Source organism: Neophocaena asiaeorientalis, unplaced genomic scaffold (genome assembly GCF_003031525.2).
Source record: "Neophocaena asiaeorientalis asiaeorientalis breed wild unplaced genomic scaffold, Neophocaena_asiaeorientalis_V1.1 scaffold469, whole genome shotgun sequence".
NCBI lineage: Eukaryota > Metazoa > Chordata > Mammalia > Artiodactyla > Phocoenidae > Neophocaena > Neophocaena asiaeorientalis.
The window spans coordinates 2,552,933-2,567,757 of NW_020172691.1; the positions used below are offsets into that span (position 1 = coordinate 2,552,933).

General features: G+C 56.0%; 1 protein-coding gene across 1 annotated transcript; it reads left to right on the top strand.

The window, feature by feature from the left end:
• The first annotated feature begins 3,422 nt into the window (after nucleotides 1-3,422).
• Nucleotides 3,423-14,546, top strand: SPMAP2 (sperm microtubule associated protein 2). The gene is given in 11 exon segments (XM_024740019.1): nucleotides 3,423-3,515; nucleotides 3,641-4,035; nucleotides 4,912-5,028; nucleotides 5,152-5,188; nucleotides 5,191-5,225; nucleotides 5,727-5,788; nucleotides 6,396-6,465; nucleotides 7,726-7,843; nucleotides 10,291-10,450; nucleotides 14,271-14,417; nucleotides 14,452-14,546. Coding segments are annotated over 11 exon segments (1,329 nt in total).
• Nucleotides 14,547-14,825: the final 279 nt, after the last annotated feature.

Genomic DNA, 14,825 nt, shown 5'->3' on the forward strand with positions numbered 1-14,825 from the left:
ATATATATATATATTTTTGCGGTACGCGGGCCTCTCGCTGTTGTGGCCTCTCCTGCTGCGGAGCACAGGCTCCGGACGTGCAGGCTCAGCGGCCATGGCTCACGGGCCCAGCCGCTCCGTGGCATGTGGGATCCTCTCGGACCGAGGCACGAACCCATGTCCCCTGCATCGGCAGGCGGACTCTCAACCACTGAGCCACCAGGGAAGCCCTGATTAGCATTTTTGTGTCTCGTTCAATAAAAACCCTTTCCTACCCCAAGGACAGAAAGATGGCTACCTTAATTTCTTTCCATAAGTTTTAAAGTTTCGTTTTGGCCTTTAAATCCTGAATTGATTTAGAGTTGCTTTGGAGTGTGGTGTGAGGTAAGTGTGGTGGAAAGAATAGCGGTCCCCAAAGAAGCACCCATCTTAATATCTAGACCCTGGGAACCTGTCACCTTCTATGGTCAAAGGGATGCAGACGGCGAGGTGGGCAGACTAGCCTGGTGACCCAGGTGGGCAGAACTTAATCCTGTGGGTCCTTAAGAGCTGAGACCCTCTCCCGGCTGTGGTCAGAGAAGTGAGAAGAGAGTCTAAGCATGAGAGAGACAGGCCTTGTCTTGAATATGGAGGAAGGGGTCTGGGCCGAGCCATGCGGGGGAGTCTAGATGCCGTGAGCAGCCCTCCGCTGACAGCCAGGAGGAAACAGGGACCCAGTCCCGGTACTGCGAGGAACCGAACTCTGCCGACCCCCAAAGGGGCAGGGGACTGGTCCTCTGGAGCCTCAGGAAGGAGCTAGCCCCACCCAGTGAGACCCATCTTGGACATCTGACCTCCAGAACTGTCAGATGTTACATCCCTCCCGTCTGAGCCTCTAAGTTTGTGGTGATTTGTATGTAGCAGTAGAAGAGGAATTGAGAGGGATCCCGTCTTATTTTCTGCTGTCTGCGTGCCCCGGGCCCAGCACCTGCAGTGAGATGTCTCCCGGCTGCTACCCCTGATTCTCTTTCCATCAAAGTTCCAAATGCCCCTCAGCCTGTGCTAGTGCCCCTTCACTTTCCGCCCAGTGAACCTCAGCTCCTGGACTGTGAACTTCCTTGCTTCTTTACTTGTCTGAGCAGCAGAGATGGACCCTGGCTCTCCTTCAAGGGCTGGCAGAGCTCTGGCCCCTGGAACGCCCTCTCCTGACCCCATAAGAGTGCCTGGCTGGAAAGAGGGATGTGGGGCTACGGTGAAGCCACACCCTGCCCCTTCTATGTGACTGTGGGTGGGGGAGGCCACGTCTCAGCCTCCCTGGAGCCCAGTGCCCAGTCTGCACCCCGGGCTGTGACCAGTCCCCTCTCCTGGGGTTGTCACGGGGACAAATGCACTGCCTGATGGGCTCCCTCGTGCAGGATGGCGGACGTGGTCGCAGCTCGTCGGAAGTGGGTCTAGTTTGCCATCTCGTAGCTAAGTGGCCTTGATTGTTTTAGTGTCTTCTTAAAAAGATTTTTATTGGAGTCTAGTTGATTTACAGTGTTGTGTTACTTTCTGCTGTACAGCAAAGTGACTCAGTTATACATATACACACATGCACTCTTTTTTAGATTCTGTTCCCGTACAGCTTATTACAGAGTGTCGAGTAGAGTTCCCCCTGTGCTACATATTAGGTCCTTACTAGTTATCTGTTTTATATATAGGACCTTGTTTTTTTATAAGCGGCCTCGCTTTTGAACAAAGGTCTTGTATGGGACTTTGCAGTGATGACAGATCTCTCTGGTTGCAACAACGTGGAACTTATCTTTTTGTGAGTCACTGCGTGCCAGGTGAGGGTTTAGGACACTTCACGACAATGGGATTTCTTGAGGATCTCCCAGATTGAACCAGACGCTCTCTAAGGCCTTCCTGTCTGGGACCCTCACAGAGGTGATGGCAAGGCCACACCCAGGCGCGAGGCATCACAGGCACGGGAGTCTTAAATGATGTATGGGGCACAGCCAAGCAAAGGAATGGAGAGTCACACTGGGTGGGGTCTCCACACAGAGGGGGATGTGGTCCTGTGATGCCCTGAGGGGGTTTCCCAAAGGCTGGATCCCGGGATGGGGGGTGGGGCGGGAGTTGGGGCGGTGAGGACCAAGCAACTACCCTGACAATCACTTTCTCCCTTTTTTTTTTCTTCTTTTTTTTGGCCGCATGTCTCGCAGGATCTTAGCTCCCTGACTAAGGATTGAACCCAGGCCCTGACAGTGAAAGCGCTGAGTCCTAACCACTGGACCGCCAGGGAATTCCCACCATCACCTTCTTTGGACCACGTGAGACAGCCTAGTTTGAACACCAGCTATCGCTGAAGTTATCTCTCATGAAATGCTGGGGCTGGAAGGGTATGTATCAGGGTGCTTGTGGCTGCGGAGAGCCGAAAGCCCAGCTACAACGACTCAGCCTTCAGAGAACTATTTGTGTCAAGTAACAGGAAGCCCAGACACAGAAGACTCCAGGGTCGCCAAGTGGACGATCTTTCAGCCCACGTCCTGAGACTAGCAGGTCTCATGGTCACAGTGGAACAGGGAAGAACAAATCTGACTCCACGTTCGAGCTGTTTCTTTTGCTTTAACCTTTGTGCCCTGTTGCCCGTGTTTAGTCATGCTGGCTCTGCACCTTTTGTACAAGAATGTTGCCTGTAGCCTGAAATATACGGGAGAGCCCTTGTCTCAGGGCTCTGACCTTGAAGAGCCCATTCATAGGGAGATAAAAAGAGCAGGACAGAGAATAACATTTGTCTTGCTGGCGGTTTACAGGAACAACATGACCAGCTTCAAGAACAAAGGATTCCAGCACCGCCAAGCCTGCCACAACCTACCACGCCCCTCCCACACCTTGCCTTTAAAAAGGCTTTGCTGAAACCCTTGGGGAAGTTCAGCGTTTTGGAGGCACTAGCACCCGTCTCCTTGCTCGGCCCTGTGATAAACCTTTCTCTACTCCAAACTCTGATGTTACGGTTTGCTTGGCCTCGGCCACATGGACTTGCGTCCGGTAGCAAGATGACTGCCTGTGCTCTAGACACCACACGCAGTCCCAGAAATAACCAAGAAGACACAGGGTCTCTTCTTCCTGTCTCGAGAGAGGACACCATCCCTCAAAGCCCCTGCAGACCTCCTCTCAGGTCCCATGCCTGAGCCCGTCCTGGGGAAGAGGTGGGACCCCTGGTGAACCGTCACACCCAGCATTGACTCCCCCACGTGAACACAAACAAGTCCTTTACTAAGAAGAAATGTAGGGTGGAGCTGGGTGTGTGCCCCAGCACCGAGCCCTGTTCCCAGGGTAACTGCTCACTCAGCAGCCCTTCCCCGAGAGCCCTCCCAGGCCCCGGGACACCAGTGAATGGGGCACTCACGGCCCCTGGCCTGGGAGGGCGACTTGCTACAAGGCTGTGCCAAACACCATGGAGAAGTCAAACCAGTGCCGAGATGCAGGGAGACCCAGGAATGGGGCGGCCTTCCCAAGGAGGAGCCCCCAGGATGTGTGTGGGCAGAGGCACTGACAAGTGCAAAGGCCCTGAGGTAGGTTCATGTTTAGTGAGCAGGAAAGCAGAGCGGCAGGAGGGGAGCGGGTGGGCTGAGGTTGGAGGGGTGGGCGGCCCCACGAGGGGTGCCCACCGCCTCAGATGCGTGGGCATGGAATGTAGGCTGAGAATGTGGGCGGGCCGTGCTCCTGTTGCCCGGTGACCACAGACAACGAGAGCAAAGCTGCAGGGCTGGGAAGGGCCCAGCACACGGGGGACCGCCAGCAAAGCTCGCTCTACAGCCATCGCATGTCGGAGGCCGTGGACCAGCCAGAAAGGGGGCAGGATGACGGCACCCTGGGCCTCCAGGGCCCCACGTATGAGAACCGAGGGTCCAGGGAGCCCAAATACCAGGGTCTGGACGATGGGCACCTGGGATTGGAAGACCAAGAGGAGGAAACTCCCCCTGAGGAGGTGACTGGGGAGGAATTCGTGGACGCCCAGAACCCGGAGGAGGCCCTCGCGGAGCTGGAGAGGGTTCTGGAGAAAGACGCGGAGGAGGGCGTGCCTGAGATGAGGTGGGCAGGAGAAGCGGGCGCCCAGGCTGGGGTGGGCGGGGGTGGCCCTGGGCGTGGCTGCACTGGCCTGGGTGCTCACTCTAGGGGTGAAGTTGTCAGCCCCTCGCTGCTCTGAGGAGGAAGGCGGCAAACAGCCCCTGTCCAGGTGGCAGGGGAGTCGTCGTGGAAAACCCTACTCAAACGCCAACTTTGGAGGTGGCAGAGTTGAGAGGTCGTGAGCGCTCCATCCGACAGAAAGAAAAAGAAATGGGGGAGAGTCTCCCAACCCCCAAAGCTGAAACCATTGCAAGTACCATACATTGCCGGAAACGCTTTCGGTGGCCAGGAGGACACCCTGAAAAACCGCGGGTGCTCCCTCTAGGGAGGGACCCCCTGCCTTAGTGTGTGCATGGGCTCCTCGGCTGGAACCCCTCGCCTCCTGGTCCTGGGTAAGCACGCGTCCCTTCAGGCACTGCAGAGGGGCCTTTGCCCTCCCGGCACAGTGACGGAGCTCATGTGATGAGCCTACAGGGTGCTGTGTGATGTGGCCGGTGGGGCAGGGGACTTGTGCCGCGTAGAGGGTGGCGCTGCGCATAGGCGGGGCTCGGGGAGGGGTCCACGCCGGGACAGGAGACTGGATGTCTTGGTGCTCTGGGGGCTTCCTGGGGGCACTGTCCATGGCTCAGCATCCCCTCTGTGGCCCTGCAGGCGGGAGCAGGTCTCTGTTCCGTGTCACAAAGGAGGGAACCGAGGGCACTGGCTGGTGGCAAAGCTAGGATTTCAGACCAGTCTTCGTGGTGCCAGGGCTCTCCTCCAGAGGGCGGGGCGAGAGCACAAGGATGGTTCTACCCCGCCGGGGGAACAAGGGCTCTGGCCTCAGCATCCACCTTCCCTCAGCCGGCTGTCCATCTCCCAGAGGACCCCTGGCACCTCCGTGGGCTGGGAGAGGAGGAAGAAGAGGCGGCTGTTTGAGTTGGCGAAACCCAAGACCAACTGGCAAGTCTTGAAAGACAGGTGAGGTGTTGGGCGGCCTGGATGGAGGGGTCTGAGAGGGGCACGGTGCCCTTGGCAGCCTCTGGGTACCGGCCGAACCAGCGGGGCCCAGCGCAGAGGTGGGCGGGGCCCTGTCTCTCGCAGGATGGGGTGCTGCTGCAGGGGCTACGCCTGGATCTCCCCCCCAGCATGAGGAACCTGCAGTTCTGTGTCTACTGGTGAGTCCCGCCCCGCCGCTGCCCACATCGTCGGGAAGGGGGGCCTTCACCGGAACCACCCTTCCTCTGCTGGGACAGGGCTGGGGGAAGGACTCTGCACTGGGGGCCCCGCCCCAGGATTCCCAGCTCTACCTGGAGCTCTGGACCCAGCCCCTGGCTTGAGATGGGTCTGCTCCTAGACGCCGGGCCGCTTCTCAGTTGCGCCTCTTTTTTTCCAGCTCCCTCCTTCTCTGAGCACCAGCCTTGCTCAGAATAACCTACACTCTCCATGCCTCTGAGACTTTTCTCCCGCGTCCGTGTGTCCCTCTCTGACCTGCCTCTGGTGCCCATCTACTTACTGTCTCCTTTCTTCCCCCCTGGAAGCTCTCCCTCCCTCGCCCTCCAGCGGCCCCTCTCCCCACTGTCTGTGTTATGGGGTGCCCTGAGTTCTGCTGCTGAATGGGGCGCAGACCGCTGGGACACTGGCTTCCCTCACGCTGGGCCCCACTGGGTGTGTTCCAGGCCATCTGTGTACTAGACAGAGAGGTTTCTTGAGGATACCACCCTCACCATCACGGTGCCCAGTAGGTTGACCTACCTAACCCTAACTCCTTCTCCGCAGGGCAGGGGGCATCAGGGGGAGGAGGGCTGGCCAGGCGCCTGTGGCCGGGTCACCCCCATCTCACCGTGACCTGCACCTGGCTCTGTTTGGGGAGACCGAGGGGCCTCCCAGCCCAACCCTCCCAGGGGTCCCTGCGGGACTGCCCCTCCCCCATCTCCCAGGAGCGCCTCCACCCCCAGTCTTCCAGGGGTCTCCTCTCTGGAGTCTGTCCCCAAGCTGGAGGCTGGTCCTGGTGGGGGAGGGGTGGGGGGGCAAGCTCTCCAGGGGAAATCACAGTTTGCATCTCAGTCAAAGTGGGGTCAGTACTAGAAAACTCATTTCTGGAGAGCCGCTCAGGGCGAGTTCTCTCTTGGGTTTAGAATCCCCTGCAGTGAGCACGGAGGCCCCTGGAGCCCAGGCCCGTCCTGCAGAGGAGCCTGAGCCCCCGTTCCCCGCCACCCCTGTGTGCCCCGCGGTCCCCTGGTGAGGGTGTCTGCTGTGAGCTGTCCCTTGTGTGAAGCTGAATTCAGGAGGAGGGAAGCCCTCGGGGAGGGGCAGGTTTCCAGGGAGCTGCTTCCCCTTTTGTGCAGAGGTGTCCCGCCGGGTGGCGGAGCTGGCCCGACCTAAGAGGTTCTACTCAGAGTATTACAACAGCAACAGGTAGGGGGCAGCCGGGCAGGGACCTCTTTTCCTCGGGGCTTGCAGGGGAGGGTCCAGGTCCTGGGACCAGGAGACCCATTCACGCCGGCCAGGCAGTGAGCCTTTGAAGCTCGGCTACCCAGACAGGACGCAGGAGGCTCTCAGGGCTGCGGGGCAGGTGCTGGTGTCGCTCTGGGCAGCTGGCGGTTGTGAGACTGATGGTTTTAGGTGCCTGCCTCCTGGCACGATTCTGTCTCAGTTCTTGCGCCTTCCACGCTTGCTGATGTGGGATCTGGTGTTATTAGACACAGACTGGTTTCCTATCTCACGCGCGTGTAGAAAGGAAAACGTGCCCGAGAGCCCCACTCACCCATGTTGACAGGCTCCAGCCACCGTTTCTGTGGCCGTCATTGTGACCACAACTTCTCACCTTAATGCTGGTTGGAGTGTAATCTGGGGTGACCTCTGTGATCTGTAATCTGGAACGACCTCTGTGTCATCTGTAATCTGGAATGACCTCTGTGTGATCTGTAATCTGGGGTGACCTCTGTGATCTGTAACCTGGAACGACCTCTGTGTCATCTGTAATCTGAATGACCTCTGTGTGATCTGTAATCTGGGGTGACCTCTGTGTGACCTGTAATCTCGGAGGTGACCTCTGTGTGATCTGTAATGTGGGGTGACCTCTGTGCGGCCTGTAATCTGGGGGTGACCTCTGTGATCTGTAATCTGGGAGGTGACCTCCGTGCGATCTGTAATCTGGGGTGACCTCTGTGTGGTGTGATCTGTAATCTGGGGTGACCTCTGTGTAAACCGCCTCATGGAGCACAGCCAGTCATGGATGGCCCCGGGCCTTCTGGTCGGGCTGACAGCATTTATCCACTGCATTCCAGCCTCAGAGATGTGAAAATAAGAGTCTGCCTCGGATCAGTGAAATACGGCTGTTTCTGGGGCAGAGGCGGAGCCGAGACCCGATTTTAGGAGGTGGGGTGGTGGCAGGGCTGACTTTCATCCCTTCGATCCACCTCCTGACCCCAGCCGGACGGTGGGAGTAGGGGAGACGGCTGGGAGGGGACTACCAGAGAGAGGGTCGCTCCATCCTTGAGAATAGGGGGCTCTGTTAGGGATTCTTTTAGGAACCCCTCTCGGAGGTATTTTGAAAACCCTGCACTGCACCAGGCTCTCCCTGAGCCCCAGAGTCAGAGAGGAATCGTATACACACAAGCACACAGACATGGCCCCGGGCGGCGGGTTAGGGTCTCAGGCCTGCCTCTCCCTTAGGACCACCCCCATCTGGCCCATTCCCCGGTCCACCTTGGAGCACCGAGCGTCCAGCCGCCTGCGGGAACTGGCCACCCCGAAGGTCCGGAGTAACATCTGGAGTATACACATGTCTGAGGTGGGTGCCCTTCTCCCCCTGGAGCTCCCCAGCTACCCCCCGGGGGCTCAGCGGCTCCGGAAGGACAAGAGGCAACAGACGTGCGACTGCTTCCCTGAACCATCGGGAGTCACCTGGCTTTGTTCAAGAAAAGGCGTTACTTTCCTGCCCCGGGGCCTTGAAGGCAGTGCAGGGACCGCCCTCCGCTTCCTGTCAGCTCGGAGGGGAGCCGGAACAGGGCGGCCGGACAACAGCGGTTCAGAGGTGACAGTGGAGTTCAGTCCATTCTCAATCTGGTCCTTTGCGCTCCTCCGGTTGAGGCCCCCCCGCCCCGGCTCAGGCCCGTCTCCGCCCCGGCGGCCCGCAGCTACCCTCCGGCACCTGCGCGCTGCCCCGCCCTGGGCCAGCAGCACGGAGTCCCGCTCCCCTGGGAGGGGCCGCCGTGGGGGCATCTCGCACCCACCGAAGGACATGTGCTTGTTTCTGGGTTTTGGTTCCCGCACACACGGCTGCCGTGAGAATCTGGGTCTCTGTGGGATACGTTGCCGTATCTCCAGGGTCAACACCCAGAAGCGGGGTCGTGGCCAGGAGGCCTGTCCGACTTTATCAGAGACTGAGCACCTGCTCCCACAGTGGCCGCCCCGTCTGGCACCGTGTGTCCATTTGCTGGTTTGTCCGTTTATTCCTTTACGGCCGGCCGCCCTGTCAGGTGTGCGGTGGGACGGCCTTGTGGTTTAACGTGCGCTGGATCCGTGTCTTTTCATGTGGTTGTTTGACAGAACCCCAACTTGAACACTTTTACAGCTAAATGCAGACAACACACTGCTTCTCCCAGAAACTCTTCATATGGATTTCTAACAGGCGAGGGTAGTTTAAAACCCCTAACAACAAAGATCCCACTGAAAGAATTTAACAATAATACCTTAGTGTCCAAATACCCAGTCCATGTTCCGTTTCCCCAGTTGTCTCAAAAAAAGGCTTCAGGGCTTCTCTGGTGGCGCAGTGGTTGAGAGTCCGCCTGCCGATGCAGGGGACGCGGGTTCGTGCCCGGGTCCAGGAAGATCCCACATGCCGCGGAGCGGCTGGGCCCGTGAGCCATGGCCACTGAGCCTGCGCGTCCGGAGCCTGTGCTCCGCAACGGGAGAGGCCACAACAGTGAGAGGCCCGCGTACCAAAAAAAAAAAAAAAAAAAAAAAAAGGCTTCAGCAGTCAGTTTGGTTGGATCGGCATCCGGAGGAGGGTCTGGCCCCACCTCTTACCTGGAGACATACCTGCTGTTTTCCCGGACCGTGCCTTGCCTTTGCCAGTTTAGCCTTCGAGTCCTTCTGTGCTCTGTGGCCACCCTCTGTGGCTCCCCAGTGCCCTGGGAAAGCCAGCAGGATGGGGCCTTCTCCATCCCTACTACCCCGTGTGCCCCCTGTTGGACTAAATGCAGGTCCCTCAACAAGCCCCTGGGCCTTGGCATGTGCAGCTGGGCATGTTCCTGCCCAGCCTGGTGGGGGCCCCATCCGACACCCCTTCTTGCTCCTTCCCAGCCCCTTTCACATGCGCTCTGGATGGGCTGTCATCCTTCCCTTAAACGTGAGCCCCCCGAGGACATGTGTCCGTGTCTGCTGTGGCCTTACTGCAGAGCTGGCCTTGCCCCGAGCAGGGCACGAAGCAGTCGTCGATATTCTTCGAATGCATGGATAAGTGACTGTTTCCCTGCCTGTCACCCCTGCAGACGGGGGGCCCCTTGAGGGCAGGACTGCAGGCTGACTCAACCGCCTCATCTGGTGACCTGAGCTGTGAGGGCCGTCCGGGTGGGCAGAGAAGGAGGGGAAGAAAGGAGAGGGGATGGAACGGGTGGTTGAGAGGGGCATGAAATTGTAAGCGCCAGGATGTCTTAGACAAGAGTAGTGTCTGTGATTTCTCAGCAGGACACTTTCAGGAGGAAAGGGACTCATCTTTCAGTCTCCCTAGAGAACATTACAGCCAATCCTCTGCCTCTGGGCAGTCTCCTACCCAAAGTGCACCCAGCAGAGAGCTTTTGTAAAACATTGTTACACACACACCAAGTGCTTGTACAATTCACCCTCCTACCAGCCATGTATTGGGATCTCTCTCCTCCCACCTTCCTGCCAGGGCTTGATGACGCCAGACTTTTTCACTTTTGCCAAATTTGTTGGCATGGAGTGATAGTTTGCTGTTTTAATTTACATTTCCCTGGTGCACAGAGAGGATTATTGATCCTTTGGGCTTACTTTCCTGCACGATTAACTCAGTTTCCTATTGATTTTTCATGTTGTTGATTTAGAGAAGCTCTTTATTTATGATGGCTACTACTAATCCTTTGCTGAACACACTGCAAACTAACTTCTTTCCAGTCAGTCTTTTGTCTTTCAGTGTTGCCTTCAGGGTCTTTCTGAACCAGGGGCCATGAGGAATCATGGGCTGCTTTACTCTTTCCCCTCTAATTCTGTTTCTAGGTGTCCCAAGTGTCCAGGGCAGCCCGGATGGCCACCCCCAGTACGAGGATCATCCAGCTGGCAAAGCCCAGGGCTCCAGCCACCCTGCTGGAAGAGTGGGACCCCATGCCAAAACCCAAGCCACACGTGTCAGACTATAACCGTCTCCTTCACCTGGCCAGTAAGCAGGTCCCCGGGGATTGTGCATCTTATGAAGCATCCTTCCCCACTGGACGCGGGCTGGGGCAGCCAGTCAACTTGGACCTGCTTCTGCCAGATTTGTGCTTCCCTAGCTCCACCTGCACTGCAGACCGGCTGTCCGGATCCCTGCGGTCAGTTCATCTGTGGCCTGCGTGGGCTCCCTGGGGGCTGGCAGAGGGAATCGCTCCCCCTGGGTGGGGGGCGGTTTGTGGGTCTCCCAGCACAGCAAGTGGGTGCAGAAGGGAAACTTGGGGTGCAGGGCCAGGGCCAAAAGAACCAAGCTGGGGCACAAGGGCTCTTTACATGGTGTTGGCCTCTCTTCCTGTCCTTTATTTAATTTATTTTTTTATACAGCAGGTTCTTATTAGTCATCCATTTTATACACATCAGTGTATACATGTCAATCCCAATCGTCCAATTCAGCACACACACACACCCCGTGGCTTTCCCCTTTGGTGTCCGTACGTTTGTTCTCTACATCTGTGTCTCAACTCCTGCCCTGCAAAACGGTTCATCTGTACCATTTTTCTAGGTTCCACATACATGCGTTAATATACGATATTTGTTCTTCTCTTTCTGACCTACTTCACTCTGTATGACAGTCTCTACATCCATCCACGTCTCAACAAATGACCCAATTTCATTCCTTTTTATGGCTGAGTAATATTCCATTGTATATATGTACCACAACTTCTTTATCCATTCGTCTGTCAGTGGGCATTTAGGTTGCTTCCGTGACCTGGCTATTGTAAATAGTGCTGCAGTGAACATTGGGGTGCGTGCATCTTTTTTTGTGTGTGTGTGGTACGCGGGCCTCTCACTGTTGTGGCCTCTCCCGTTGTGGAGCACAGGCTCCAAATTTCAGTTATTGTATTGTTCACCTCTGTTTGTTTGTTCTTTAATTCTTCCAGGTGTTTGTTAAACATTTCTGCGTCTTCTCAATCTTTGCCTCCATTCTTTTTCCGAGGTCCTGGATCATCTTCACTATCATTATTCTGAATTCTTTTTCTGGAAGGCTGCCTATCTCCACTTCATTTAGTTGTTTTTCTGCAGTTTTATCTTGTTCCTTCATCTGGTACATAGCCCTCTGCCTTTTCATCTTGTCTGTCTTTCTGTGAATGTGGTTTTTGTTCCACAGGCTGCAGGATTGTAGTTCTTCTTGCTTCCGCTGTCTGCCCTCTGGTCCGGCCCGCAGTCCCCAGGACTGTTGCGGCTTCGGCTGCTGGGGGCCCTCCAGAGCCAGCAGCCTCAGTGAGGCCGCCCTCCCCTCGGGCTCCGGGGCAGTTCAGTGACGGTGGAGGGAAGAGACCCCGAGCCAGGAGTTCCAGCTCTGTGGAACTGCGGGCTGCATTCTGGGCCTCTTCCTGTCCTTTAAAACAGAGGACATACCTGGTTCCCCCACAACAAAAGTAAAATGCACTAATTGTAGAGAGTTTGAAAAATGCAGAAGAGCATGAAGAAAGGAATCTCGCCACCCAAAGGTAGTCAGAGGCTTAGGAAAATTCACTGTGTATCCCCGGCTCCTGGCACGTGGTCACCAGAGAGCTTGACTGGCTGTTTTGGTATAATCTGCTGTGTCCTATTTTCTCCGTTTCCTGTTTCCTTTTTTTTTTTTTTTTGCGGGGGAGGTGGTTATTGATTTGCAGCAGCTCTTTATATAAGATGATCACTAACCCTATGTCGAGCACGTTGCAAAATAACTTCTTCCCAGTCTTTTTTCTTTCGAGCTTGCTTGTGGGATCTTTTGTTTGTTTGTTTATTCATTCATTCGTCTGTTCCCTTAATATTTGTTAAAATATTTGTTGAATTTGTTATGACTGGTTAAATGCACAGAAACACAAATACACACGCACTTCTCTCTCAAACCATCTTGTCTCACACACATATGCATGAACACACACGTCTGGAATATAATAAGCACATGTACATTTGTACCTACACACGCGTGTATATTCATCCAGGCTTCAGGAGCACATATCAATGCACATCCGTGTGTGTATGGATAAAACTGGTGTAGGGCTGTGTTTTTCAAACCGCAGACTTCCACCCACTGATGGTTGTGACCAGCATTTAAGAAGTGAAGTGAGGGTACGTGCAGTGCAGGGGCCACGTGGGGTGGGCACTGGTCCGTGCCGTTTTGCATTTGTGGGTACTGTGTGGCCGTGGACCAGTCACACTCTCAGGCTGTGACCAGAAGATTTTTGGAGCCCAGATGTTACAACAAAGGGAATGCCCCTGAGTCTCCCTGAGGACTCCCAGAAAGGTGGGCTCTGGGCAGGTCCTCCTGAGGTCCCCCAGCCCCTCCCTTTTGGGGGCCCCAGCACATGTCACCCACCCAGGAGTTGTAGTCCAGCCTGAGGCTGGTGGAAGGGCCCCCCTTCTTTTCACCGAGGGCCTCTCCCCCGAGCTGTGGGTTGTCTGCTGACCAGGGGAAGGGCCCTTTTGCGATTGCAGGGTGTTGGAGCAAAGAGGAGTTTGGAAAGGCAGCCCTCAAAACCGAGGGGCCCAAAGTTAAGGCAGTGGTCACCGCTGGCCACCAGCGGTCACCTCTCTCCTGGTCCCCATGCAGGCCATGCCCCGTGGCTCCCGCCGTGGAGGAAGGGGTGGCGGAGAGGTGGCGAAGGGGGCTGAGCAGGAGAAGGGCCGGGGGTCCCGGCAGGTGAACGGAGGGGGCTGGCTGAGCCACAGGTCTGCTCTGAGAGCTGTCTGTCCACGACTAAAGTGGAATGAAAGCCAATCCATCCATTGATTTAAGTCAATTAACATTTTATTAAAATTAAACAACGATAAAAGTCCAGCCCATATCGGGTACCGGTCCCACGTGGCTGGTGGGACCCTGTGGAGAGGGCCCAGCTGGGGCTGCAGGTACAGGGGCAGCAGGGGCTGCCTGAGCCCCTTCCTCACCCCCAGCCCCCTGGGTACCTTTTTCTGCTCCCTCTGAGCCCCCCATCTGGGACCCATGGCCATTTGAAATATTTTTTCTTTACAATTCACCCTTTCACAGTGCACAATTCAGTATTTTCCAGTACGTCACAGAGCTGTGCATGCGCCACCACGATCAATTTTATTTTATATTATGTCATTTAAAAAATCGTATATATATTTTTTAATTTATTTTTTATTCAAGGATAGCTGATGTACAGTGTTGTTAATTTCTGCTGTACACCAAATGACTCAGTTATACCCATATGTATATTCTTTTTCATATTCTTTTCCATTATGGTTTATCACAGGATATTGAATATAGTTCCCTGTGCTATGTAGTAAGACCTTGTTGTTTATCCATCCTATATATAATAGTTTGCGTCTGCTAATCCCAAACTTCCAATCCATCCCTCCCCCTCTCCACCTCCCCCTTGGCAACAAGTCTGTTCTCTATGTCCCACACAGTCGATTTTAGAACACTCCATCCCCCCAAAAATGAGGCCCCGTCCCCTCCCTAAGCCCCTGACAACCAGGAACCCACTCTCTGTCTGTGGACTGGCCTGTTCTGGACGTTTCCCATCAATGGAATCACACACCGTGTGTCCTTCTGTGTCTGGTTTCTCCCACTGCATCGTGTCCTCAAGGTCCAGCCACGTTGTAGCGAGTGTCAGGGCTTCACCCCTTTTCATGGCTGAGTGATGCTCCCATGTGTGGAGGGACATGTTTGTTTATCCATCATCTGTTGACAGACAGGCCATTAAACTTGGGAGCTCTGACCCAGAAGGCTGATCTCTGCGGGGCGAGGCGGGGGTGGTGGTGGCTGCATGCCCCAGGCTCCGGCTTCTGACACCACCCCCTTCTCCCGCCCTCTCCAGTGCCCAAGGCCCAGTCGGACATGTGTGTTCCTGACCGAGACCCGCGCTGGGAGGTGCTGGAGGTCACCAAGAAGGCGGTGGCCAGTCCCCGCATCGTCTCCCTGGCCAAACCCAAAGTGCGGAGGGACCTGAGCGAGGACTACAACCCCTACCGCGTCTCTCCAGCCTCCCTGGTGGCTCGTGCGTCCCCTCGCCTGCACGAGCTTGCCACCCCCAAGAGCGTCACCAAAAAAGCATGAGCGGCCCAGGCCTGGCCCCTCAGCCCATTCCCCGTAAACACCCAAGTGCAGCCTGACCCTCCCTGTGTGTGGCTCTGATTACTTTGGCCTGGAGCCGGGAGGGCAGCGGGGGCCCGGGGGAGACAGTAATAATAATGTTTATGTTTGCATCTAACCTGCAATCCTGCAGCCCTTTTTCCCCAGTCACGTTCCCCTGGCGTCGCCAGCCCCTCGAGTGGCAGACTCCACGCTCTCCCACGTCAGAATTTTCCCTCTGAACCACTTCTGTCCCAACTTGCTTATCCAGCCACATCCTGGGCGTCCACAGCACCTCAAA